At 40.3% G+C, this 26,633-nt stretch overlaps 1 protein-coding gene across 3 annotated transcripts in view; it reads right to left on the bottom strand.

Moving 5' to 3' along the window:
• The window catches only part of SDK1 (sidekick cell adhesion molecule 1), a 384,927-nt gene that overhangs the window by 247,410 nt on the left and 110,884 nt on the right, over positions 1-26,633 (bottom strand). For all 3 annotated transcript variants that reach the window (XM_040078744.2, XM_040078745.2, XM_040078747.2), the window contains exons 3-4: positions 24,660-24,766; positions 20,602-20,749 (exon numbers count right to left, since the gene is read on the bottom strand). In XM_040078744.2, the coding sequence (XP_039934678.1) occupies positions 20,602-20,749; positions 24,660-24,766 (255 nt within the window). The remainder of the gene's footprint in view (positions 1-20,601; positions 20,750-24,659; positions 24,767-26,633) is intronic.

Genomic DNA, 26,633 nt, shown 5'->3' with positions numbered 1-26,633 from the left:
AGCTTAAAAAACACATTCCCAGCAATGTCAGTCAGCAGAGGAAACCTCTTTAGTGATCCTTTGCCAGGAAAGAGGTTATAAAGCTTTTCACAAACGGCTCTTGTGTTCTACTCACAGACAGAGAAAAATCTCCCAGGATATTGATTGGTTTATTCTATCAGAAAGCGAAAAAGTAAATAGTATATAAATATAAAACCCCCTGATAACAAAATAACAAAATTCACTGGAAAAGTTACTTTTTGGAAAAAAAACAACAACTGTCATTTCTTGGAGTTTGATCATACAATAAATCCTCTTTTCTAATAAAAGAATAATTTTACCCAGATCAATCAAATGGACTCACAAGATATTAGAGATTTGGAGAAGGGCAGAAGTTGTTCAAGATACTTCATTCTAAACAAATTTGTCCCAAAAATCTTGCACTGGGGCTTAACAGAAGCTACAAAATGTACACATTTGCCACTGATGGTAATTATATCCTGCTGTACATCTTACTGATCTTGCCTGCATTTGTAAATGAATGGTGTAAGCCAATCCATTTATCTCTGAAGTCGTTAACTACTTAAGAGCGTTGCTACTATTAAAAATAGAATGGTTTCATGCAATTTTCAATGTCAGTATTGAGCATAAAAACACTGAATGAAGGGTTAATTTGCACAAGGAAAGAAAGCCAAATAAGAGATGACACTTGGGCTATGAGACCATCTTCAGGCTGTGGAAAAAAAATTGAATATATTTTCTCATAGCCCTAAGAAGAGCTTACAGCTGAAATGTCTTCTCTAATCTTATTGTTTATTTATAATCTGCATCTATTATCCTCTTTGCTTTTATTTTGCAGCTAACATCCTCCTGCAGGACCCTATTTGTCTCCAGATGTTGATCAGTGTACATTCTTTCTGCTAAATGTCTTCTGGATCTAAAGCCTTTTTCATACTGGGATTTGGTAATCAAACCCTTTTCTATCTTCCCTGCTTGGGTGAAGCCTCCTCCTGCAGGAACAAGAACTGACACTCATTGCAGTCAGACGTCATGTGAGCACATGCTGTTGAATTTTTCTGTATAAGATTTCGCAAATATGCTTTATTGTAATATTCTGGCTGGGAAGAAAAAATGGAAAAAATTAAGAGTTCATTCCACTTCCTTCCTTAGTGTGGTGTAAGCGCACTCTAAGGCAGGATCCATTTGATGTTTTATGAAATTGGATTTTGACTGCTGTAATTTCAGACACTTAATTACAATTACAAGCTCTGTTTTTAAAGAAACTGTAATTCAGTCACAGCGTCCAAAAGGCTTCCTCCTGAAGAAAGCAGTAAATACAAAATTGCCCAGAATTTTTTACCTAATAATATCTTAGATGTCTTTGCTATTTAAGATGGAAAACAATCATCAGCCATGGGAGTATTCAGAGAATCCCAGAATGGTTTGGGTTGGAAGAGACTTTAAGGATCATCCAGTGCCACCCCTGCCATGGGCAGAGACACCTTCCACTATCCCAGGCTGCTCCAAGCCCTGTCCAAAGTGGCCTTGGACACTTCCAGGGATGGGGCACCCACAGCTTCTCTGGGAAACCTGTGCCAAGGCCTCCCCACCATCACAGGGAGGAATTTCCTCTTTATATTCACTCTAACTGTGCCCTCTGGCAGTGAGAAGCCATTCCCCTTTGTCCTGCCCCTCCATCCCCCCTCCCACTCTCTTTGAGTCCCTTTAGGCACTGGAAGGGGCTCTAAGGTCTCTCTGGAGCCTCCTGTTCTCCAGGCTGGATGCTCCCTGTCCATGGAGCATTTTTGTGGCTGCCTCTGGACTCTCTCCAGCAGCTCCACATCCTTCCTGTGCTGGGCCCCAGGGCTGGAGGCAGCTCTGAAGGTGAGGTCTCACCTGAGCAGAGCAGAGAGGCAGAATTCCCCCCTCAACCTGATGGGCAGGCTGGTTTTGGTGCAGTTTTACAAGTATTCAGTAAATTCCTCCAAAGAAAAATGCCATTTTGTTTAGTTTTACGTTTCCATCTGCTCTTCCCTGACCGAGCAAGGAGGTTTCAAGGGCTGACCTCCAAATAACCCAGTTTAAACTGCTAAAGTTTGAAATCTCTTCAGGAGAAGAAGTTGATGAACTGTGTTTTAACCCAGGAAAATATCCCATGCTAAACATGGCTGCTCAGTGCCTCTTCTGATGATTCATGAGTTATTGCCATGGAGTGATGCACAGCTGATCCCCCTCCCGAGGAAAGTGTCTTCACAACACATTAAACCTTAATCAGCTCGCAGCAGTGATCAGGGGGCAGATTGGGAAAGTGCTTCAGCCCATGTACAGGAGAGTCAAAGGGTCTGGGACATTTCTGCCACTTTTATCAGCAAAGGCTCACAATTTTTGTCAACTCAGTAAATTTGCTTAGAGATTTCAAGGCATTTCTGTATCAGCAAAAGCCACAATGTGTAAGCAGTTCTATCGGGAACATCTGCGGAGGGCTGGGTGAATCCTAACCCTGAGAAAAGGCTGGTTTTTAGTGATGAAAGGACAATTTATTTCAGGTATCAAACATCCATGTGGGTATAAGCATCACTAATGCACGGCCTAACACCCAGGGAACCTTTTCTAACTTTGTCCTTTGTGCAACAGACCAAAAGCAAAGATGTAAGAAATAAGAGAAAAAAGAGAAGCATAGCTTGTCCTCTTTCTGGATCAAGTTAGAGAGTCCAATGATAATCCTGAAAGTCCCTACAAAAAGTTTTTACTCTCTTTTTTTTGCCATCCAGAACTCCTGGACTCAATCCCTCTTCCTGTACCAGGGAAAGTGCCACCTCCTTATCATTAAATTGCTGGCCAAATTTGGGTTTCTTTACTGCTTTCTCAGTGCCCAAGGTGCAGATACTTTTGGTTTTTTGCAACAATTCTCATGTGATCTGTTTTAAAGAAATCAAACCTATGATTACATAAAGGTGCATTATAATTTTAATAATATTTAATGACAAAAAAGAAAAAAAATTCAAGGTAAATTTATGGAGGCTGACAACATCAGCAGGTTCAAAGGAGGATCAGACAAAATCAGGGGCAGCAAGGCCGTAACCAAATACTAGAAGAACCAGCAGGAATTAACCCTCCAGCATTCCTAACCCAAAAATTCTGGAGGAGAAAAAGGGACAACAACTGCCTGCTGTCCCTGGGGAGTATCTCATTTTCCTGGTGGCAGGACAGAATATTTGGCTCAATGGACCATTAGTCTGAGCCAACAGGGCATTTCTTACGTTCTAGGGGAAAACCTAATTTATCCCTTCTAAAAGCCAATTAGACACCATAAAAGACATATTATTATCAAGTTAGGACAATCTGTTAATGGAGATTCCAAGTTAGTAGCAGTCAGAGAAATGTAACTCGTGTTAATTGAATACTAATTATAGGTGCAATTATTCTGGATTACGCTGAACAGTGAGAGAGTGAGTTAGAAGTTGGTGTTCAGTGGAAGTCCCTCATTGAGAATTCAAAGGAAAATAACTTGTAAAATGATATTTTTCTTCAGCTTTTCCTTCTGCATGATCCAAGTTCATGTACAAAACCCCCTCCCATAATCTGTATTTTAAGGACAATTACAGCAAACGTGCAGAGGTGGAGAACTGATCCCTTTTTGCCTTGAGGGTTCCAGGCCAGGAAACACAACAGATGTGGGGAATTCCTGAGGCACATGGGGAAATGGGATTTATATCATCCTAATCCAGGCAGTATTTTACAGAATTATCTGAAGTATATCCCAAAGTTTCATCATTCAGAAAGGGTCAAAATGCCATCATTTCTGGGGTTGTGCAAACACCATCATCAAGGGCAGAAGTGCAGAGCACTGGAAGCCTTAGAACAGCAACTCAGATCCTGGAGCAGCAGGGCAACATAATCTGAATTCCATTATATGAATCTAAGCCAGCAAATTTCTGAAAATCATCTACAAAAGGTAAAATGCTGATTTATGCAGCTAATGATGAAATCTTACAATCCATGTATTGCAAGTAAAAGAGGAAAAAGGGAAAGGCAGAAACAGTGAAGGAAGGAAAAAAGAATATATTTGGTATTATAAAATTCTTCATATTTCTATTACTCAAGACTTTTATTTTTTTGATTCTGTATAATTTCACTGAAGTTGCTTTAGAGAACTGTATTGTCTTAACTAAATTTCTATGTCTGACAATCCAAATGGGATTTCACCTGAGAAAATATTATCCTTTACAAATCTTATTGCTACTTATGTTAATTTCTTTCTTAAGTTTAAATTGAGACAACATCAGGTCAATCTATAACACAGCGACTCTGGAATTAATGTTGCATTTGCCAGTTTAGTAACTTTTTCATAGGTTTCATTGATCTTTGTTTCAGAGAAAAAGAAAGAAAAAAAAAAGATGTAAAGGTTTTCTAAAAGAAAAGGAATCCTTAGATCATAGAATGTGGCATTATCACAGCAGAAAGGAAAATAGCTTCCTACCTGTTGAATGCTACAGAGGAGGTCAGAGAATGCAAACAAGAAATAGATGCTTCAGAAAGGTTTTTAAGCCAAACAATTCAGACAAGATTTTCAAACAGTTGCTTCCTCATTTCTGCTTCAGTAAGGCAACAGTGGAAATAATGAATCCAGTAAAACAGTTTCAGGAGTCACCGTGTGTGGTTGGTCAGAGGAAAATCTCCCTAAACAGCCGAAAATAAGCATGGGTATTGTTTTCTGTCCTGGCACCCAACAGCTTAGGGCTGGACCAAAGGAGACTTAGGGGGAGGTAATTTACCCGGGCCAGCTGAAAAAAAACCTTGCAGTGACAGCAACGCTTGCTTTTCCCCACAGCAGCTGTTCCAGCAAGTGCTGGCATCAGGCAGGAGGAGCAGGAAAGGAGGGGAGAAAAATTACCCCAGCCTTTCTGTTATTTCCAAAGTCTTTCTTATTAGCTGAATCTGCATACTCAGACCCAGAGCTCAGGCAGACACAAATCAGTAAATGACACTCTCAGGAATTAAAGGAGGTGAATTTAACATTTTTTTTTGCCTATGCAGTACCAACAGAGCCGCTCAGCTCCTCTGCCCAGGAGTGATGGCCCCTAATGAGAATCCCATTCCAGTCATTCTTTTTGTTTCTTTAGGGACTGGGATTTTAGCAGTCACATAAACCTTTGGATTTTACCAGGCTCTGAAAGATTTGTTAAAAAACAACATTTTCAGCTAAGAACCCATCAGCTGGGTCCTTTAACACTCTTAGAATCAATTAGCAGGTAAGGCTTCTATTTATTCCACACTGTTGTGTGGGTTCTCCTTGTCCATCTAACTAACTCCATCGTGTTTCTCTCTAAATACAGAACCCTTCTGGCTAAATAAGTATTTAACAATAGGTCCATACCTGATTTAGTTCAAATCTGCTACAATTCAAAGCTTTTGCACCACCCAACACCTTGCAATGGAGTCAGCTATTAGCTAAGCCCGAAATTTTTCCATCAGAGCCCCCAGCTGGAATTTGCAGAGAGGAAACCTCTTTCCAGACAACTCAGGGGCACAGCAGTGATGGCTGCGACAGCTTGAGCTCCTCAGACCATTTCTGTGGAACAGCTGAAGCACAGCAAAGTAGGTCAAGCATCATCCATCCCCCTCAAGGTTCGGCAGGAAGCTCCCCAGGTGAGAGCTCCAGCGCGAGATCAAAGCCGCACCTCAGACTGACACACTGGAGGATCCCTCTAGGATGTGCTTCCTCATGAAAAGCTCCTGTCAAGGCTCCACAGGAGCTCAGAGCCTGCACAAATGGAACAGCAGCACTTCCTTGTTGTCGTACTTTACAGCTCCTTGAAACGCGCTGCTATTCCCTCCGAAGGTGGTAATTGAAAGTTGTAAGTCATAAAAACTGATTTATTCTTGCTGAAGGACTGTTTAAAATGATCTGAACTAACTGAAATTTAAAGTTTAAGAAGCACATCAATAGTTCTACCCTCAACATTTATTTAAAAGAGGTTTCGAATGGAGCAATATGATATAATTTAGAAATGAATTCAACAGTTGTTTTTACTCCCTCCCAGAGCAGTTATTGCCTGTCAGATAATTAAGTGACTATGCCAGTGACAGAATACACAAAGCAGCAGGGAGCACAGGAAAATACTGAAACTTCTTGCAGTCCATGAGCTACCAGCGAGAACAACCTGTCTAATATATTAGAGAGAGAGAGAGAGAGAATTAAAAGACATGATCAGAAAAAAACAAGAAATCACCATGGAAACACTCTATCAGTGTCTTTCACCCTGGGTGTGATCAATTCAGATGATTCTCAGCAAATTTTATGACACGTTACAAAACGTACTGTAAGACTCTATCTCACATAAACATTTATTTAAAATCGATAAGTCAACTAAGAATAATAATATACCTGCAGTAGCTACACTGAATGTACAAAAGATGTTAATGGAGCTTCATTCCTCACTGAAGATCCACATGAAGAATCCAGCTACTCTATTCAAGCCAGACTAATGTGTATGTGCAACCCTAGACACCTTTGAACCTTCAGTTTACTTCAATTATGAGACACTCGTGAAAAAGAAAAGGAAATATCAGGTTCTTGCTCAGCTCTAGACAGGAACAAAGCCAACAGGAAGCTTTGGATTGTTGAGTTTTGCTTCTGAAACAAATGTCATCATTCTAAATACCCAGGTCCCTAAAAACACACGAGATATTTAACATTGCAAGCACAAAGCCCTGTGAGATGCAGAAGTGGCTTTAGCACGTGGATTTTGAACAGAAATTGGGATTGCCAGTGGAGCCAGCCCCTAAACTGACCCGAGCAGCCCTGTGACCACAGGCTGGGCCAGGCTGGGAGTGGCAGGGGACACAGGGCAGAGGCAGCTCCAGGTTTCCCTCACTGTCTCTCACTTCAGCGCAACTTCGAGAGAGGCTATTGCTTCCATTTCTCAGGGCATTATTTACTCCTACTTTCTGTAAATAAATTTATTGATTTGTTTTCATCCATTCCTGAAAATTCTGAAGAAATTTTGTGGGAGAAACAAAAACAAACAAAAAAAAACCCCACAAAAAACCAAAACAAACCAACCAAACAAAAACACACAAGAAGAAACAACCCAAACCAATAATAAAACTTAGGCTAAAGCAGCAGAAACTGAAACCCCAGCACAGAAGTTACTGTGTGAGCAAAGCTAAGAACACACCGAGTTCTTTTCAAGACAGGAGCAGTTGCCCATAATCCTGCCAGGGGACAGAAGCTGTCACAGAACCCTAAATCCCAACATCACCCCAATGCCGCCACCACAGCCACCAGCACTCTCTGCACGTGGCCATGCCCTGCTGTTGAGGTGTCTGGGAACAAGCATATTTTTTGAAGGAGCACATGGTTTCTGACAGAAATGAAGGTGTTTCCCCAGAGGTGAGCTGCTGTTGTGGCACCTGGGATGAATTCCTCTCCTCAGAATACAGAACTAACCAGAGAATTTGGGTCCCGTGGCTGCTTGCTGCAATGCTCCACACATCGAGAACATTTTTCTGGAAGCTTCCAATCGCCATGGAATTCTTCCTGGAGCTTTTTTTTTTTTTTTGTGCCAGTGATTAAAGATAATCACGAGAAGAAAACTATGGCTACTAATTGTTGAAATTGTAAGGGAATATATTGAGATGATTATCGACTTAATGAAGCTGGCATTGAAATACATTTTCCTGATCTGCTTACTCTGTGTACTGTCTCCTAACTGGATAATACCCTGTGATTTACTCAGCCTCAGTAAATAACAGACTGATCTCTCTTGTTTGCAAATGACAGCAAACATAGTTCCAGGAAAAATCATAAAACAAACAAGCGCAACATGCAAAGCAAGTATCAACCATTTTAGGCTCCATGAAAATAAGCCTCGTAGAGAAATGCTTGTTTCAACATACTTCAACTTGATGCCAACTTATAATTACAAATCTCGTTCTCAGCTATTTTACTAATTAAAACTAATATGGGGTGAAAATCTTATATTAATATCTTTTCTGTAGTGCAAGTCCGTACAGATTCGAGTAACAAAGATAAGTTATGCAAACCTTCTGAGGAGGAAAAACTAAAATTATCAGTGAAAGCAGTCCAGCCCTTCCCCTAAATTCAGTCAAGGTTATTATCCCTGAACAAGTTTTTGAGAGCTTTTTTTTTTTTTTTTTTTTTTTTTTTTTTTTTTTTTAAAGTCGGGGTTTTTTACTTTTTTTTTTTCCACAGAAGGCTCACAGAGGAAAGACTGGTTGGGTTTGATTTCCTCCCACCAGTCTACCACAACTATTCAAAATTCTGTCTGTGAACCTCCACTCTTCTACTACAGAAATATACTCCAGCTTCACTTCTCATCTTGCCAATACAAATCCTCCTTTCCAGGCACTGGAAATTTTGCAGCATCCATCTCAAGCCACTTCTGATCCCGCGATGGGTAAATCACCCTTGCAAGGAAAAGCAGCCCTAGTTCTGCGCTGGGAGGGTTCCCAGTGCGAGGATGAAGTGCGAATCCAAAGCTTTTCCAAGTGTTTCCCAGAGTTCATCAGGCAGCTGTGATCTTATGATCCAACTAAGCAGGATTAGTTGTTCTTTAAACAAACTAAATGTAGCAGATATTACTCTTGTGGGATAAATGATCTGTCAGTAACAAACACAGATGACGTAAAATATTTATGTTGATCTTCATTTCCACAGTGTATAGAGAAGAAATTAACTCTTGAGTTCCTCAGATGATCAGTCTGGAGCAATTCTTGGCGTAAATTTAAAATTAATTATGTTCCAAACGCTGTACACATATTAACTAATTAACCTCACAAAACGCGAAACAGATTTGTAGGCATTAGCATATGCCCTGAAGCATGAGATTTCATTACCTTTACCATTATTTCAGCTTTCAGAAAGATAAGTGTGCACCTAACACAGAATGATCCAAAGGAAAAAGAGGTGGTTACCCACCCCCAGAGCATTTGATTTGAAAATCTCCCAGGAGCGGCAAAATTCCAAAGCTCAAGTGCAAACACACAAATGAACATTTTTGTAAATCCACCAAACACATTACTGGTACAAGTCATGGTAAAAAACCCCAAACAAACCAAACCCCAAACCCTGGACAGTTTCCTTTTGTCATCCATGATGCAGACCCCGTGCTGGATCTGGAAGAACAAGATGAGCCATTCACACAACAAAATGGCTCCAGAAAATTCTGATGTAAATCAGGGAGCAACCAGATCTTCTGTGACTCTCTGTAATGGTTAAAAGATTAAAGTACAAAGAGCTTCTAAAGCGTGACTCTATTAAAGGAGTAGGAACTGTCGGAACAGACTGTGAACGTCAAAGGGAGAGGGTGCACCTTCAAAGCTCCCTGAATGAACTCAAAAATGTAAATTTAAAAAACTTATTAAAATACTAGATTTTATATTAGCATTTATAAAGCACAAGCTCAGAGTCCTTTTCATAATTCTGGTAAATCCCTTTTGCAATGTAATAAAAAAAGAGATTCGGCATTTGCATCTGAGGAACGACCCAACGGATTTTTTTATTATTTTTTTTTTTTAATAAGATCTGCATGGGAGTAAAAACTGCAACCCTGTGGAAAGTACTTTGATGTTATACAAAGGGAGGTTTTATTACTATGTTATTTTGGAGGTGTAAATGAAGTATTAGGAAATTAAAAAGTTTAAATTATTAGGAAATCACCTGGCAGCTGGCTGGGTAGCTTGGATCTGTTGAGTTTGACTCTTTTACATGGTGCAGATGCTCTTTACCCTCACAAGTTACAGAAAAACCGAAGTGCACCAATAGAATATGTTGTCTTTGCTCTTGGTGTAGAGCAATCCATTTGTGCCACCTCAAACAAACCTATTGAACGAGCAAAAATTGTGCTGCATATGATGAAAATGAGTATTTTTCTATAGAAATGATTCAAATTCACACCTCCCAGTCACAGGATGTGTTAGAGAAGATTAAGGGAATGTCCCATGGTGTGCAGCAGGTTTCAGAGGAACTGACAGCACTCAGACACCCCACAATTCACTGACAGAAACCTCCCAGCAAGGAAAAGAGAGCTCTAAAAGCTGATCCTCAATCAGAAATTTTCCTCATGAAATAATTTTGCTTAAATAATTCAAAAAATTCAGCCATGATGTCCAGATCTCATATTCACCCACCATCACCTTTAAGGTTTCACGAGAAAAAGCCAAGTGTGTTTTACACACTCAATTTTTTACTTTATGCTCGGGTTTTTTCCCCACTCAGGAATCGTTTCGTGTATAAAAGTGGCTTCCCAAAGAGACAAGAGGATGACAACTGGTATTGTACCTTTATGAATCTTGATTAGTGAACCTTTCAGCACCATAAAGTCTTTTATTTAGTGAAATTATCACTGACAGCTATGGATTAAAAGCTATCAGGCATTAATATTAGAAAGAGACACATCTCTTTATTTCTCTGAAACAAGAAGATTTTGCCAACTCCCAGTTTTAATTAAATTATGAGTGTCATGTTAATTTATTTCTTGTGTTGGAATATTTAAATCAACATACAATAAAGACCTATTTCTTCAAGGAACTTTCAGTACTTCTTCTAAAATAAATTAAAAATTCTTAAAAATAAATGAATTTACTCTTCAAATAATGCTGCTACACGCACCAGAACTGGGTGTAGTTAGTACCAGATCTTGATCCCAGCAAAGCAGCTGCCCAATATTCTCTGCTCTCTCCCTCTTGCCGTGCACCCTCAGCCACTTCTTACCAGTTATTTATCATCCCCTCGTGCAGAAGGTTTTTAACTACATATGAGAGCAGAAAAATCCATCTGTGCGCAAATACAGCTTGAATTGTTCATAATTATACTTAATGTGAATAACAAAGATGTGAGGGCAATATTTGCTTTAGGAAGTGGTTTTTGTGGTAAATACTGCACCAGCGGTTCCAGGATCTGAGATCAGCCCTGTGAAAGCACAGAGGGAACCAAGAACTGAGAATTTTCAAGGCACTTCCACTAAACCTGCTCCCAGGTTAGATCCGGGACAGAAAGAGTTTGTGATGAGGGACGCAACCAAAGATACAAAGACTCACCAGACTTGCAGCAGAATTAGAAATTCTTTTACTGGGGTGTCACCCAACAAATCTGCATCCCTTTGTTAAACAGTTAATTTATCTGAACTTAACCAAGACCAGTGCTTTGGTAGCTGACAAACAGAGATACCAGGCAGTGGTTTTGCCAGATTCTGCAGCAGCTTTATGCTTTATGAGATATTTCATATTAGTGGAAACTCCTTAGAGATCATGTGGGAGCCTGGAAAATCAGCATTTCCCCTCTTGCACCTCAGCCCTAGGTGGAGCATGTAACAGTTCCCTCTCTCCCCTTGTTTTGCAAGGCAAATAATCTTGAATTTAATTCCAGCATGCTTATTAGCAAATATGATCTATTTTGCCCCCAAATGATTCCTTGTAAGCCAGCTTCTCCCTGTGATGGTAAAATCAGTATTAGAAGGTGGGAGAAGATGAGGGTTGCTTCTTTGGTGGAAGGTCTGTGAGTGGAACGGTTTTCCAAGATTTGAGATTTGTCTTAAATGGCTGCCTCACTTCTGAATCGAAATAATGCCAAACTCCAAAAGAATGACTTCCACTCTAAAGCAGTTGGAAAAAAAGAAAAATAAAGCTGATACATATTCATATCAATATTATACTCAATTAGTTGCCCAGTTACTCCTTTTGATACTGAAACACTCCACACAAACCTACAGCAAAACAACATTTTCAAATCCACACTGCTACTCCTTGCTGATTTGATCAATGGGGTTTAAAAATGCTGGTGAAATAGCAGGAATTAGGAGAACTTGACCTCTGGAGCAGAAAGATGAGCTGCAGGCTCGGGGAAATGCTTATTCTGGGGCAAAAGGAATGGAGGAAAGCAGACTTTGGAAAGCAGAAACTCTAGGGTAAGATTACCAAGGGGCAATGATGCACCTGAAAAGTGGGAGCCTCCACCTATTTTTAGCCCCTCAAGGCAGGGCATTTTTCCATTCTTTTTTGTCACAGCCCTAGTTAAAACACTGGTAAAGACACTGCATGGAAACATCCAATATTGACTGCAGATGATGGGAATTACTGACATTTCCCTCTCCCCCATCATAATATTTCTGCTAAGTTGTGAAAAATATGAATAAAGACATAAATGCATTAAAATGAAATGTATACAGAATTTTTAAAGTGTATTATGAGGTTGTTGCAGCAATATCTGTTTGGCAAACAGAAAATGCAGCTGTCTAACAACAGCCATTGAAATGTGTAAGTATCCCAATAAACTCTGCTTCTTGTGGCTGCTGAGGCCAGTTTCAGTTCCCATGGAAACAGATGATGGATTGCCAAAAATGAGATTTGATGTTTTAAAATAATCAGTGATTTGAACTAGTGATTACTATGAAAGTATTGCAGTCCTCTTGCAGTGAGGAGGTTTTGTGCAGGGAGCAGGGAAGGAACACATGGCAGCTGGCAGGCAGCAGCAGAGCTGTTGAAATTCTTGCAAATGGTCGTGGTTGCTGAATGACAACAGCAAATGCAGTTTCTTGAAAAATCATTGAGTAAAAACTAGCAAAACCCCATTTTATAAAGTGAACAGGCTTTGAGGTTTTAGAAAAAGATGTTGTTGTACAGCCCCTAGATGGAATGCTTTCAAGTGCTTTTCCTAAAGAAGGTCTCCTTTAGACCTCAATTCTGAGAATTCAAGAAGCCAAGCACATACAAGCTTGAAATTACTGGATATTTGTTCTCCTGTGTTATTTCTCAATGACACATTAGGTCCCGATCTTCAAATAAGCCACAAAAAACAGAAATAAAATGCTGGCAATGTTCAGTTTTCCAGACGCTGTGGGGGCATTCCAGGGAGGACATGGATCAGTGGCAGTACAGGGGGTTTGCTGGGAGTTTGGGTTGAGAAACTCAACCAGAATTTTTTTGGGAAGAAACTAAAGAAAAGCGAGGGCCACATTCCTGGGACATTGACACTCCTGAGAGGTGAGGGACGAGGAGGTTTCCCCCAGCAGTTCCACTCCTTATCCTTTCCCTTTGCCCTGCTATGAAAAGCAAGGTGATCTATTCCACTCTTTCCCCACTCAAGTGGCAGGAATTTAGAGAGAAAAGCAAAGAGAGTGAAGCTGAGCAAGCGATGGCTGTGCTCACCCCAAAAAACCCTTTGCCTTGTCTGTCTATGCCTAGAATCGGTCCTTTCATGTAAAACAAGGGATTTATGTAACGCAGAAAAACAGCCACAGGTGTGTATTAAGAAATAAAAGGTAGCACTAACAAGCAGCAGATAACTAGATTTCACACAAATTCTGGCAGAATTTGACTGTTTTCTCACTTCTAATTGCAAGATGCCTTCGCAAAGTTTCACCGGAGCCAAAAATGCCTCCTCTCACACCAGTCAGACTGACCCACGGAACAGCAGCCAGCACGTTTGTGATGGATTTAATTCATTTGGAACCTGTTTGGTGATGGCCAAGCACAAAGCAGCTCCACTCCCCGCTCTGGGCACACGGGGTAAGGCACAGGCTGCCAGCTCCTGCCTCTCTCTGCAGCACTAATTCATGTAAAAACTGCTTCGCGTTTGCTCCCATGTAGCAAATTCTTTAAATTCAAGTTGAATGCAGTTAACAAAGTAGACTTGATGCAAATCAACCACAAAAGCCACAATACATCCCCGGAGTGCCAGGTTCTGTGGTTTTGGGCTTGTTGTTTTTTTTTTTTTCTTCCTGAATCACCCAGCAGTTTTCATGATAAAAGTAAATCTGCCAAAATGAAAGGCTTTTAAAGTATTCCACATAAACCTGTATCTTAAAGCTACAAACTTATATGTCTTTGCACCTTTTCACATCACATAAAAATCCACTGGAATCATGAGGCAAGACAGAATTTGTCCTTTCCTACATACAAAGGAAATTAACAATCCTTTGTGGTACAGAGCTAGAAGAACTGACAGATGCATTTTACTTCAGTCAGTTTTGATTAATAAAAGTTGTTTCGTAAACATAAGACATTACCTTTCACTATATTTGATAAATCACAAGCATTTTGCATCTATTTCCATAAAAGCAGAGATATATGAAGGGTCACAGGAGATAAATTGTTCCCAGGGATTTGTGAACAATCGCCACTTTTTAAGCATAAAGCAATAGTTTTCTTTTGCATATTTGCTCTTTAGAATGACTGTGACACTTTTAAATAGTCTTATCTTGGCTGCATATTAAAATATTTCCATTTGTAGGCAGAGCAGTTCAAAGATTGACAGAAAAATGCTTTTCCACAAAAGCACATTAGTTATTAAAGGATTATATTCATGATTTGTCCCTAATAGCATCTTTAGTTCTGATTAGAGAATGCAGCAGATGCAAAAAGTGAGCCTCCAAATACGATGACACGTCTTCATATTACCCACCTCTCGACTGAGGATGATTTTTAAAAAATAGTCTATAATTCACTTTCAAAGAGTAATGCTGTTAACACTTCTTTCACTGCCCATATTTTCTTTCCCAAAGTATATTTGTCCCCAGAAAGCAACAAACTCATAAATCAATTTCAATGTAAGCTGTGATAAGTAAATCATACTTAGAGCAAAAAAGGTTTCCTTCTAGTGACACTTCCATTGCCTTTGTTTTACAAATTCCAAATCTATGATTAATAAGGGTAGCTGCACATAAAATGATTTTCTTCTTTATATGTGATCATCATAGGAAAAACAATATCCAACAGTCAAATTTTCCTCCTAGACAGTGATCTTTGAAGTTTTATTGAAATTTACAGCTGCTGAAGATTGTCCTGGAAGATACCGTGAGCAGCTGAGGCCCATTAAAGCACAACATTAGTTCCAAGCATCCCCTTTTTTCCTAGCAAAGATATGGATTTTACAGCGCTACCGTAATGGCAGCAACTTCCCCTGGCTTATGAAAAAAACATACGTTACAAAACCCTCTGTGGTTTGCGGTCCAAATTTGTAATGAAACGTATTGGTCAAATCCCAGAACGTGCCTCTCATCTCATCAGGGAAGAATCCCCTTCCGAAGGAGCCTTGCCAAGAGGCATGTTCCGCGGCAGCGATGTTTTCCTCCTGCCATCCCTCTCCCACCTCCGAGGGGCTGCGCTCTCCCACCCGCTCTGCACTCGGCGTCCCACGGGCCCCAGGTGCCACCTCAGCCTCCCTCTCCCCTCCATCAAACCAAACACCAACAACCGCCCCGGGAGGAGGAGAGGGCTGAGTAAATGAATTTCTGACGCGAATGTTGAAAACCCGTGGCAAACAAACGATGCGCGCAGAGAGGAAAGCAGCGAGGTTGGATCCAGATGTGTCAAACAGCTTTGGGAAATAATCCTGGGATTTGCTTGCCCTGGGGTGCTGCTGTTTCCCTCTGCTGAGCACGGTGATACCCACAGCAGCCCCTGACAGACAAGGATGCTCACACAGCCCCTGACAGTGCCAGGACGCCTCAAGCTGAGCTCTCCAAGAGATGATGGGAGATTTCCCTGCAGTCCTTCCTACCCATACAAACCTTGGGGGTAATGCTGAAACTCTTGGAAGATGATTCCTGGTGCTGCCTGTTCCTCCAAACTGAAGTTACTCAGTGCAGAAGTTTGGTTAAATAAATTAATTACAGGGTGGTGGTGATAAATTTTAGCTTAAGGGGATAATTTAATTCTAGCAAATATTCTTCTTTTTCGGGTACTGACCTTAATGTGGAGCCTGTGAAGGGTACATACAGATAAACCCAATATTATAGATTTTTCCACATCTTACTGCTGAGAGGTGTCACTCCATGATCCAGCAGACAGGAGATCTGCAAATTTATTTTTTTTTAAAACTATTACTCAGCTAATACATTGCAGAGTTGTCAGTCTCTGAATTTATTGTTCAGTAATGATAATCATCACCATCTTAATGAAAGTATTATCCAGTGTATGTGAAAAGTAATTATGTGCAACTGGCTTAAGTTGTATGACAGGCTGGTATTTGCAGAGAGATGCTCTGTGCCACTAGAACTGCTCACAGAAAAATTAAGTGATGTTTGTTTTAAAGTGAAAAATATATACATGGCACATTAAGTCAGCTGCTCTCATCAAAGCAAAACTTAATCTAATGCTATTATCAGCCCCAAATTTGATGTATTATTCCTAGATACTTTAATTTTTCTCATCTTTTAAAGCCTACTTAGCTACAGATACTTTTTTTCTTTTTTTTTTTTTTTTTTTTTGAGGCAGCCAAGAATATATTTACAATTTTACTTTAACAAATGTCTAATAGATTTGCACCACTTTGTCTATTTGCAAAGTATTGTGAGTGGTCAAAACCCCAGCAAATCATGAGAGAGTTGCTTGTGCTTAATGTATTTTAATTTCCACGATTTTTAGTCTCTAAGAGTTAATAATGACCAAATATATCCAGTAATGAATTGATCTGAGTGCAAAACACAGATATTAACCCACGTGTACCTGAAGGCAGCGCCATTCAGCATCCCTGCCTTGGGGGATAAAGTGCATTTGTGAAATCTTTCAATTCCTCAGGAGTTATTTAAGTGACTAAATGTCCGTCCTGCTGAAAGGGACACCCCAGAAGTGCCTTTATACACAAAAAACGAACTTTCCTGTTTTGTGTCAGACATAATTCCACTGTCAAAAGACACGAGTTAATATTCACCTAACTGCAGCTTACATGGGGAAGAGCAGTTTCACTGTAAGGAAGTTAATGAAGACAGTAATAATGTCTGCATAGAAGATTTTTTCTTAAAGAAAGTGAATTGAATGAATTGGTGGCTGGAATGAACCTTCTCTCTGAAAAGAGCTTCACCTAGAGAAAGGTAAAAAAAAATCCTCTAAGAGTACTAAGAATTTAATTTCTCAATGCCACAAGTGAAAGGCAATTGTAGACCCTGATGGTGCCACTGTCCTTTGTGTCTCTCCAAGGTGCTGTTTGTGCTCGTGTAAAGAAAGTTAAATGTGCTTTGCTTTTAAGCCTGATGAAGAACAGGCAGGCAAGGCAAGCAGAATACTTGACATCCCAGAGTGGCAATTTCTTTTGATGCAGTCACCTTTAGAGAGCTGCTGGTTTTGGTAAGATGTGCAGGGAAACAGGCAAAATCATCCCATCAGTCAAGACCCTGGATAACAGTGCAGCTGTAACTCCACATTTCTCTGCTGGTGTATTTGGAAATGAATCTGTCTGGGTGCAATGTGAAGTCTCTTCTAGAACTTCTTGGGGAATGCAGAATAATAACAAACACCTCAAACCCTAAATCTTCTCCTTGCTCATTTTCTCTCGTTCTTGATCTTTTGGCCTCCTCTCCAATTCTCCACTTCATACTTTTCTAGCACGTACAGAGCTTCTTGCTGTTCTAGAAACACCTCTTCCAAATACCAAGCTGAGGCTTTGGTGACAAAGAATGCATGAAAGCTGAAATGAATGTACATCCACACTGTACTCAGTGAGGAGGGGATGACAGTGACTTTTAGGACTTAAATTTTTAAATGCACACCATCACATCCCACTGATTTTGTGCAGATGCGTAACTTGCCTTAAGTCATAAACTATAACAACCCCAGGAGCATGTGCAGGCATTTGCTTCACATTTATGTATTTTACAGGGATTTGTTGACTTTACATGCCCACTCATTTAAGAGCAACTTGTCATCCTATTCCTGTTTTCATCTGGAGGCGTTAACAAAATATTACCAACACCATTAGGATAGGTAGCAATATGTGGTTATTTGCTCCAAAATTCCACTATGAGTAACACCAGCAGTGAAATCAAATAGAGTGTGCAGTTTGGAAAAAACCTGCCTGTGTCCCAAAGGAAACTTTCTCCCAGAAAATGTCACAGCCATGCTCTCAGAGTAGGATCTAAAAAAAGGGTGAAACCAAAGCTGTTCACTGAACCTTTTCTCCTCCACACCCTGAACAACTGACAAGGGCACACAGTGATAGGATGAGAAGGGACAGTTTTAAACTAACAGAGGGTGGATATAGAGAAGAAGTTTTTCCTGAAGAGGGTGGTGAGGCCCTGGCACAGGTTGCCCAGAGATGTGGAATAGCTGGCAGGGCTCCTCCCCAGAAGTGTCCTAAATACTTACAGTGAAGGAAAAATACCACCTTAAAGGAAAGTACCACCTGCTAGGAAAGCCTTGTTGCAGAGCCAATTAAATGACATTCCTTGAAACATCTCAAGAATTTCTTATTTTTTATTCTCAGAACTAGTGTTACTTTTGATCTTTTGTACCTCTCACCTAAGGACAACTCTGCTCCCGCTTCAGTGAGATGAATCCATGCATGCAAACATGAGGATCATTTTTATGGCATAAAAATGGTGAAGAGCTAAGCACATGTAAATGAAGATTTTTGCATGAGTAAGACTTAAACAACTCTCTGAATGAATTTCACCATAACCACCGCTGTTCTTCCCATTTTTAGCACTGTTTATGTCCTCACTCCTGGTGCACCACAGCAATGTCACGCCTAGAAATCATTATTACAGCTGACACATGAAATTACGGCTGATTGATTCAGCCAAATCATTGTAAGCTTGTTTAAGAGCATTAAAAAAGCTTTATATTGATTTAGCAATATAAGGTACTTTTAATCCGATTAAAGAGCATCGTACAAGGTGGTTGTATCAATTTCCCTGATCAGTTTAGCAGGAGATCCAGTGAGATTGATGCATCAGCCTAACTGGATCACTGGCTAAACTGATCAGGGAAATTGATACCTCCTGGTGCACAAAAAACGTGTTGAAATGCACAATTTGCTCCACAGGTAAGAAACAGCTCCAGTACGATGTTTCTCCACTTCTCAGAGTTTTACGTGCATCTTCTCCCTGTCTCAGCTTTCCTGTATTTATAGGGCTGCCATATTTGCTTCCCAAATTTCATGGACAGCAACATGCGAGTGGATGCTCCCTGGTTTTTCCAATATTTTGAGACTTACTGCGCACCCGGTGCTCTGATGATTGGCGTGTGCACCATAAATCTGTCACCTCCTGAACGTACCAGGCTCACTGTGCACCATCTATCAAACTTCCAAGGAGGAAGATCCCTACACAGGCCAGACAATGTCCTCAAGTGTTCCTTTTAGACAAAATTTCCGACCAGGGAAATGGAATTTATATGGAAATCTTGAGGCATATTTCACTCCTGCTGTAGGGTTGCAGTTCTCCCATTTGTAAGCACGACCTCAGCTACAGGTGATTTTACCCCATCAATCTCAATGGGGTAAGAGGAAGAGGAAGGCACAGCAGGTGAAAATCAGGATCTTTATATTAACAAAGGCATGGTGTACACAGCTCTACTTGCAATTTTCCCAAAGTGTAAGAGAGCTCAGGCAAATCTCATTTTCAGGGGCTGCAGGCTTGCCTTGGTCACTCTGCTCTGTTCCCTGTAAGGGTTCCCAGGAGACTCTCGGATATCAGGATAACAAGGCATTGTCACTATCTGCAACCTCCTGATTCCTGTATTCACAGCATCGACAACACAAAGTTTGTGGCAGAAGTGGAGGAAGTAGATCCTTAATGGTTAATAACTCAGGATTTGTCACTTAGCTCTCTTCAAGAGATTGCCCAGGAACCCATTGTTTCATCTTCCAGCTGTTCCCCATCAAATTGCTATTAAATTATTCATAAATTATTACATCGTTTCTTCACATCCCTGCAATACTAATTTTTACAGTTTCAAAGCTACTCTAATACCAGCTTTCATGTTTCAAAAAGGCACACAGCAGTAAAATATACTGTACAGATTAGCAAAATTCAAATTTAAGAGAAGTTTTCCCTTTCTAATACAAACAAAAGCCTCAGCACTCCTGGAACACAGCAATATCCCATTACCATCATTTGCTAGCACATCTATCCCTTTGAACACACAAAAATGTTATGCACAGTTGAAAACTAACTACCAACATTCCTGGCATTTCAACAGCTTTCTAATAAATGAGACAAGATTTAATCCACATTTTTTAATGTTACAGCCAAGCCCTTCAGTCTCTGAATGGAACTGTGCAGATAAAAACATGGGGTGGCTTCATAACTGTTTCAGAAAAGGATAAATGAGCACACCTTGAGATAATAACTAATCAAAGTGCAAGTACTGTGTCATTAGGGGTGAGCTGCTAATTAGTAAAAAGAATAAAACTGTCATTGGCTAAAAAATAAACGATATCCAGAATTTTATTGTGAGGAAAACAGTACTAAGCATAACTCTGCAGCAAACCCCACAGATTCATGTACTAAAAGAAAAAAAAAACCACCAAACTCAGAATTCATTAAGTTAGTGCACTCAAGTAAATGTAATTGAGAGATGAACATTCCTTTTTCCAAAATGTATCATGAAAATGAATAGCGTGAGGGAAGCTCAGACATTCTGCACATCCAGCCCCTTATGCTGCAACCAGGACCATTAAAACCACATGAATTATTTTGTCAAACAGTTTCAGAAGTTCAGAGGCAGTCTTAAAATAGTAATTTATCTCAGACTTAGTATGAACACGACTACTTTATTCTCTTTAAAACTTAATTAGTGTACTTAAAATGTAAGCTGTGTTATCAAATATAATTAATCATATTTTAGGGTGGGTGTATTTTGAGCTTTAAATTGACTTACATTCTGCTGCTTGGTATAATCTTGTGTCCGTCTCTAAACCAAGTCACTTGGGGCCTCGGATGGCTGAGGATGTGTGGGAAGTTCAGAACAGCAGCTTGTCCTTCAGTCACTGTTTTTCTCTGGTCCGTGTCCATGAAATCCCCCATGTCTGCCAAAAAAAAAAAAAAAAAAAGGGAAAAAAGAGAGAAGTTTTGCCTTTCTCCCCATTTCTTTTCAGGGGGGAGAGAAATCACCGTGCTTCCCAACAACCACTGGCACTGATCATTCCTCATGGGACTCTGAGGATCACGGGGCAGTTTGGATTTTGGTTTGGAGAGGCTTTCCTGAACGTAAGGCAGGCAGGAAACCCCAGTGCTGCTGGTCCTTGAGCAGCCCTGCATGGCCTCTGTATTCTTGGGCAATAACTGAGGGGTTTTACTGAAAATGACATTTTAATGGAGGTTTGTTTGCTTTGGGTTTTGTTTGGTTGTGGTTTTTTTTTTTTTTTCCCATACAAATCCTTAACAATAAAAAAGGAACCCCTGAAATTCAAAGGGATGCTCGTGGTGTCCATAAATGCGTACAAGCAGCTCTCCCAGTGCAGGCAGGCCAATGGAGAGTCAGAGCTAGACAAGGAGCCCAAAATGATCCTGGAATCCCAAGGTCATGCTGGGGGCTATCAGCTCTTCTGGCACATTTCAATGTCAATAGTGCATCCCTGGTGTTAGAGAGCAGCTTTTAACAGAAATTTTAATGGAAGAAATGATACTACCCTTGCAGAACCTCTGCCTCTGCAGGCTTTATTTCACAGGCAAGTTCAGGTATCTGGGGAGACCTTGGGAAAATTCAGTGAGCGTTTTTTTCTTGTTTTTCCATTGCCTTTTGTACTGTATTCTTATCCATTAAAATGAACACGGCTGTAGGCTCTTACTTCTTCACCCTCCAAAGAACTTCTCTGCATTTTAATTTGATTTAAACTAGGAAACTGACACACACACAACAGAGAACTATTCCAGCTTCTGTCACTGAATTCCCTTTTTTTTTTTTTTTTTTTTTTTTTTAATGGACAAGAGGACTCTCTACAAGTTCTGTGCTGCAGAGAGGGATGCAAAGGACACAGAAGAGAAATTACTGTTATCAGGTCTGTGAATAGCAGGGGATGAGAAGAGACAGAACAAGAGCAGAAATTAAAAACACATGGTATTTTAAAGAAACTTTAATCATCTTTGTGATTTTCAAGTTATTTATTCAGACATAATCAGCATTGTACTTCCTCTGCTGCTCCAGATTCCTTACAACTGTAATCAGATCAGCTACTTGAAAAGAAATTTCAAACTGTGGAGGTGGATCTAATTAACTTCACTGTCGTATGATTATTTTAGTTTTCACAAACCCGGAGTTTTTGAGCCCATCCTGTAATTAAGATTTACTCAGCAGTTTTCTCACAAATACCTGTTCCCATTCAGTTAAGTAATATGTTAGCATGTGTTTAAATGGCTTAACAAGTTCCCTGTTATTTCAGATAGCTAGGACACGGAAAATACCTTGGATCTTTCTCAGTGCCATTATAATTACACCTTTCAATTTTTCACTAGAGATCTTGAGTTGAAGTGTATTGGGAAGCATCCTCTACTCCCTGGCAAAAACAGATCATTTCTTGTGAATCCTTCTGAGTTAAAAGCCTAACATTTAATTCTCCACCATAAGTTCTGATGAGTGGCTAAGATGATTTGAGGAAACTCTTGGAATGCTGCTTTCTGATATGTTTTGAAGAATAACCAAAAAGCAATATATGATTATATATCAGGAACTTACTACATCCACATAGCTTAAATCAATTAATTTTACATCAAAACCATTAAAACAGAGACAACAATCACATGGCATCATTAGCTACCCTGAGTGAAGAGGAAAGAGAGCATTTAAAACTTGTAGAACACTTTAATCTGCAGGAATAAAGTGCAAATCTGACTGGCAATTTCACTTCAGAAGACATTCATGTCACAAAGGCTCGAGACCAAAGGTTTTCCAAAGTCACACAGGATCTGGTTTGCTTTGCCTCAGTGTCTTTATCAGTGAAAATGAATGAATAAATGAATTAATACATAGACTGCTTAATTCAGACAGATTTAAGAGAGAACATTTTAGCCTTGTTCAGAAAGGCAGATCTACAAATTAAATGGCGGGGAAACTAAAACTGAAGAAAAGCAAACAATTGTACTTATTACTCTCTCTGGAACAGCCAAACACACAGAAACCAGCCTGGGGAGACAAAACTGCACTCAAACCTTCCCCCCTTCAGAGGGGAATAAAGCTGTCATTTCAGGAGACACAATTCTTCAGCAGCAGCATCAAGGAAGAGCATTCCTGTGTCTTCTTCTCAGCATTGTTCCCACCAGGACTTCCTCAGGAATTGCTCCTGCACTGTGCCAGTCCAGCTGCTTGCACAGCTGGGTAGGGAGCTGGACAGGGAGGAGTTGGGAGAGAACTTTAACAGCCCAACAAAAGAACTGCTGCTCTTTTAGAAATTTTGGAGAAGTCTCCCAGCCCACAGCTGCTCAGACACGTTTTCCTGCTGAGCCTGAAGGGGAGTGAGCTCCATGCAATGCAGGAGTGGGGATGATTAGTGGGATGCAGGAGGAAATGGGCACGTTTTTCCCTGAGACAGCTACCAAAGCCTTCATCCCCTGAAACCACACCTGGAGATGGAACTCCAGAGGATCCAGGCTCCTCCAAAGCTCAGTGCTGCACAAGGAGAGGCATCTCACCCTCTCCTCCCCCTGCTAAACCCCCTGCTTGCCCCACACCTCACTCAAAGCCATGTTCCCTCACAGCAGCTTTCAGTGACCTGACAGAATTCACTAAAAATGCAGAGGGGTATTTGGAAAAATACTTGCAAGGGTCTGAGCCAGGTCAGAGTGAGCCCATGGTCAGCAGACAGCAGGGGCACAAAGGCTGGCAGAGGTCAGGGAAGGAAAACCTCATTTTAGCTGCAGTTTATTGTTGCTTTAGCTCCCAGCAGCTCTGAAACAATAGGGAGACCAAACATTAAATTACTGACATTACAGATATAGCAACAAAATCTACTGTAATGCAGTAAACTGATGAACATGATACCAAAGCTTACATAATACCATTTGCAACTGGTTTTATTTTAAACCACAGGAAATTCCATGTAATTTCCCTCATTGACATAGGGATTAACTGGAATCAGTTCCTTAAAATGGGCTGTTGAAATAATAATTCAATTTCTCTAAATTCTGCTTATCAAGTGATATTTACTACTAGTGAATTTCCAGTTACTGGCCCTGGCAAGGAGAAATTTGATCCATGAGCCTTCTTAGGCACAGCACACAAATCTGTATCTTTTAAAATTTTTTTTATGCTTTTACTTTCAAAAAAGAATTAGGCATATTTTTTATTATTATTTCCAAAAAAGTTACTTGAATTGTATTTTTTATATGCTAACTGAAAAAAAGGAAATCAAGACCATGTGATCATTTCTTATGTCACAACCATTAGCGCAAACACCTGAGAAAACTATTTTAACCTTTCCAAATGGCAGCTGGATTTCAAAAATTCTGCCAAGTCCAAACTGAAGTGGGGCAAACATTGTGGGAGGTTTGCTTCAGAAAGATGTTGAGAATGGAATTTTAAAGTTTTGTTATAAACTGTTGATTTTATACCACAAGGGTTGTGATGTGAAATCTTCCTGGTGCTATCCCCACCATCCCATTCCCTTTCAGATGCTGCTGCTTTCCTCTAGACTTTTTGTTGTTGTTTTGATAGTTTTGTGCATGGCCTTTCCTAACTCCACAAGGTGTAGCAGTTCTCTCCTGCTACAGATATCTCCAAACAATCTCATTTTCATGCCTTTGAACAGCTCAAAGCCTCAGTGTTGTCCTGCTCTGAGCTGCTTCCAGATGACAACTCAAGTATGAAACTTCTTGTGAGGCAGTCATTTAAAAGTTTGTTAAACCTGATATCTAACACCTGTTCAGACTGACAAACGTAATCACACACTGTTTTTTTACCCCAAAAGGAGCTAATGAGGCACAGAGTGAGCCCCACTCACATACATGCCACTTGCACTTGGGATCTCCTCTGCAGCAGAGCCCCCATCCTGTTCCTCACGATGCACTGGTAGAAGCCAGCATCCGCCCTCTGCAGAGCTGGGATGATGTACCTGCAAAAGGGGCAAAAGGCACAGTTAGAGAGCGCTTCTTCCTGCTTTACGCTTTGTCCTAAATGCTTATTGTACTTTTTCTTACAAACAGCATTCTTGTGTAACTTTGGTTACAATATTGTCTGTTAATACAGATTTTTAAAAAACAGCTGACACAAAATGCATGAAGTACCTTTCAGTCTTCAGTTCTGCATATGATAAATGTCAAGTATATCAAAAATTTACATGAAAGACAGACTTAATTTTTTTTCCCCTAGTTTTCTCTACCTTCATTCATAAGGCAAAGCAGGTAATCAGTTCAGAGGAGCCCCAAGAAGACTAAGTGTGGGTGTTAGGAAGACTTGCAAGAAGTATCAAAGCTTTCCAACGAAAGCTCCACTGTGTGACCACTGAAACTCAAGAGGAATCCTGGAAGTGCCACTGTGTGCTGTACTTTGTGTTGGCTCTGCCCTTCAAACAGACACTCAGTCCACTAATCTCACCTTCCTCATTCAGCTACATCTGATTGCTCAACATGAAAATGAGCTGATAGGCACAGTTTTAATGGGAATAAAACACATGAATAATAGAGATAATCCTGCATTAAACAAACATTAATCACAAGCGCATATTTCCCCGGTCACCTTCAGGAGATATTATGGCAGGATTAATGAAAGTCTTTATGGAAGATAAGGAAAAGGAAAACTGCTGAATTTTAATCTTCAAAATTTAATTCCACTAAAAGAAAACATTTCTTCTTAGACTCAGATTTCCTGTACACACCCACGTGCAGAGCTTAATGCCTGAACAGGATCAGGGAGAGCAAAACAAAGGAGGCAGAAGATTTTGGTGTCATCACAAAATTCATCTCAGCAAACCGCTGACACCACCAAACACAGGGGGCTAAACCAGAGCCCAACTCTGTGGTCAAGCTTTAGACACCCCTGGGATTTCCAGGAGCCCCTGGCTGCTCACGGATACGAGCTGTGACTCCTGTGACCTCCCCTGGTCACTGCTGTGACCTCCCCAGGAGCCACCAGCACATTCCCTCCCGTGGCTGTGGCAGCTGGCACCAGGAAGCAAAGGAAGATTCCAATCCGTGCTCTTCATGGGAGTCACAGCATACCCAGCACACAAATAATGACTCTGAAGCAGGAATGTTGTTTCCCCTTGCCTGATGAGCCTCACCATGGGGAATGGAGTGAGAGAACAGGTGAAAATGCAAGGCAGAGGATAGAAATCAATAGGCCAGAAGGCTTCTCTGGTTCCTTACAAAATCATTTCCTTCTCTGCCAGGCAGAAGATTGTTGTAAAACGTCATTATTTGGGGGAAAAAAAAAAAAAAAAAAAGTAACTGAAGATTCTGACAAATACTGGAAATTAATTCGTACAGTTCTTTTTACCCAACAGTTCCACATTAACCATCTTTCTTTCTCTTATAAAGATTTAGTGTCCTACTTGGCTAATGCATTGTCTATTAAATAAAACCAAAATGAAAGGCCTCTTTCCTGAGTATTCGTCTGTACTAGGACAGTAATGCAGAGTTAGTTTTGCTGCCACCAGGACAAAACAAATCAATTAGATCAGAAGTGTCCTACTTTGGTTTTCTTTTCTGACTTATTGAAGTTTCAGCGGGAAACGTTTTCTTAACATGTTGCCTGAAGAAACGAAAATCTTTTAAAAATTTACGGTGAAAATCCCACCTTCCTTGAAAATTCCAAGGCAGCCAAAACCTAGAGCAGCTGGATTCTCAGTGGACCTACTGGGTATAATGCACAGGTACAGCAAGCAAAATTAGAAGAATTAAATAGCAAAAGTGAAAAAAAAAGAGATAGGGCATGTGCTAATACTGAGATAACACATGTGTTAATACTGTTTGAGACTAACT

Source organism: Hirundo rustica, chromosome 15 (genome assembly GCF_015227805.2).
Source record: "Hirundo rustica isolate bHirRus1 chromosome 15, bHirRus1.pri.v3, whole genome shotgun sequence".
NCBI classification, from domain to species: domain Eukaryota; kingdom Metazoa; phylum Chordata; class Aves; order Passeriformes; family Hirundinidae; genus Hirundo; species Hirundo rustica.
This window is presented reverse-complemented; position numbering and strand designations above follow the sequence as displayed.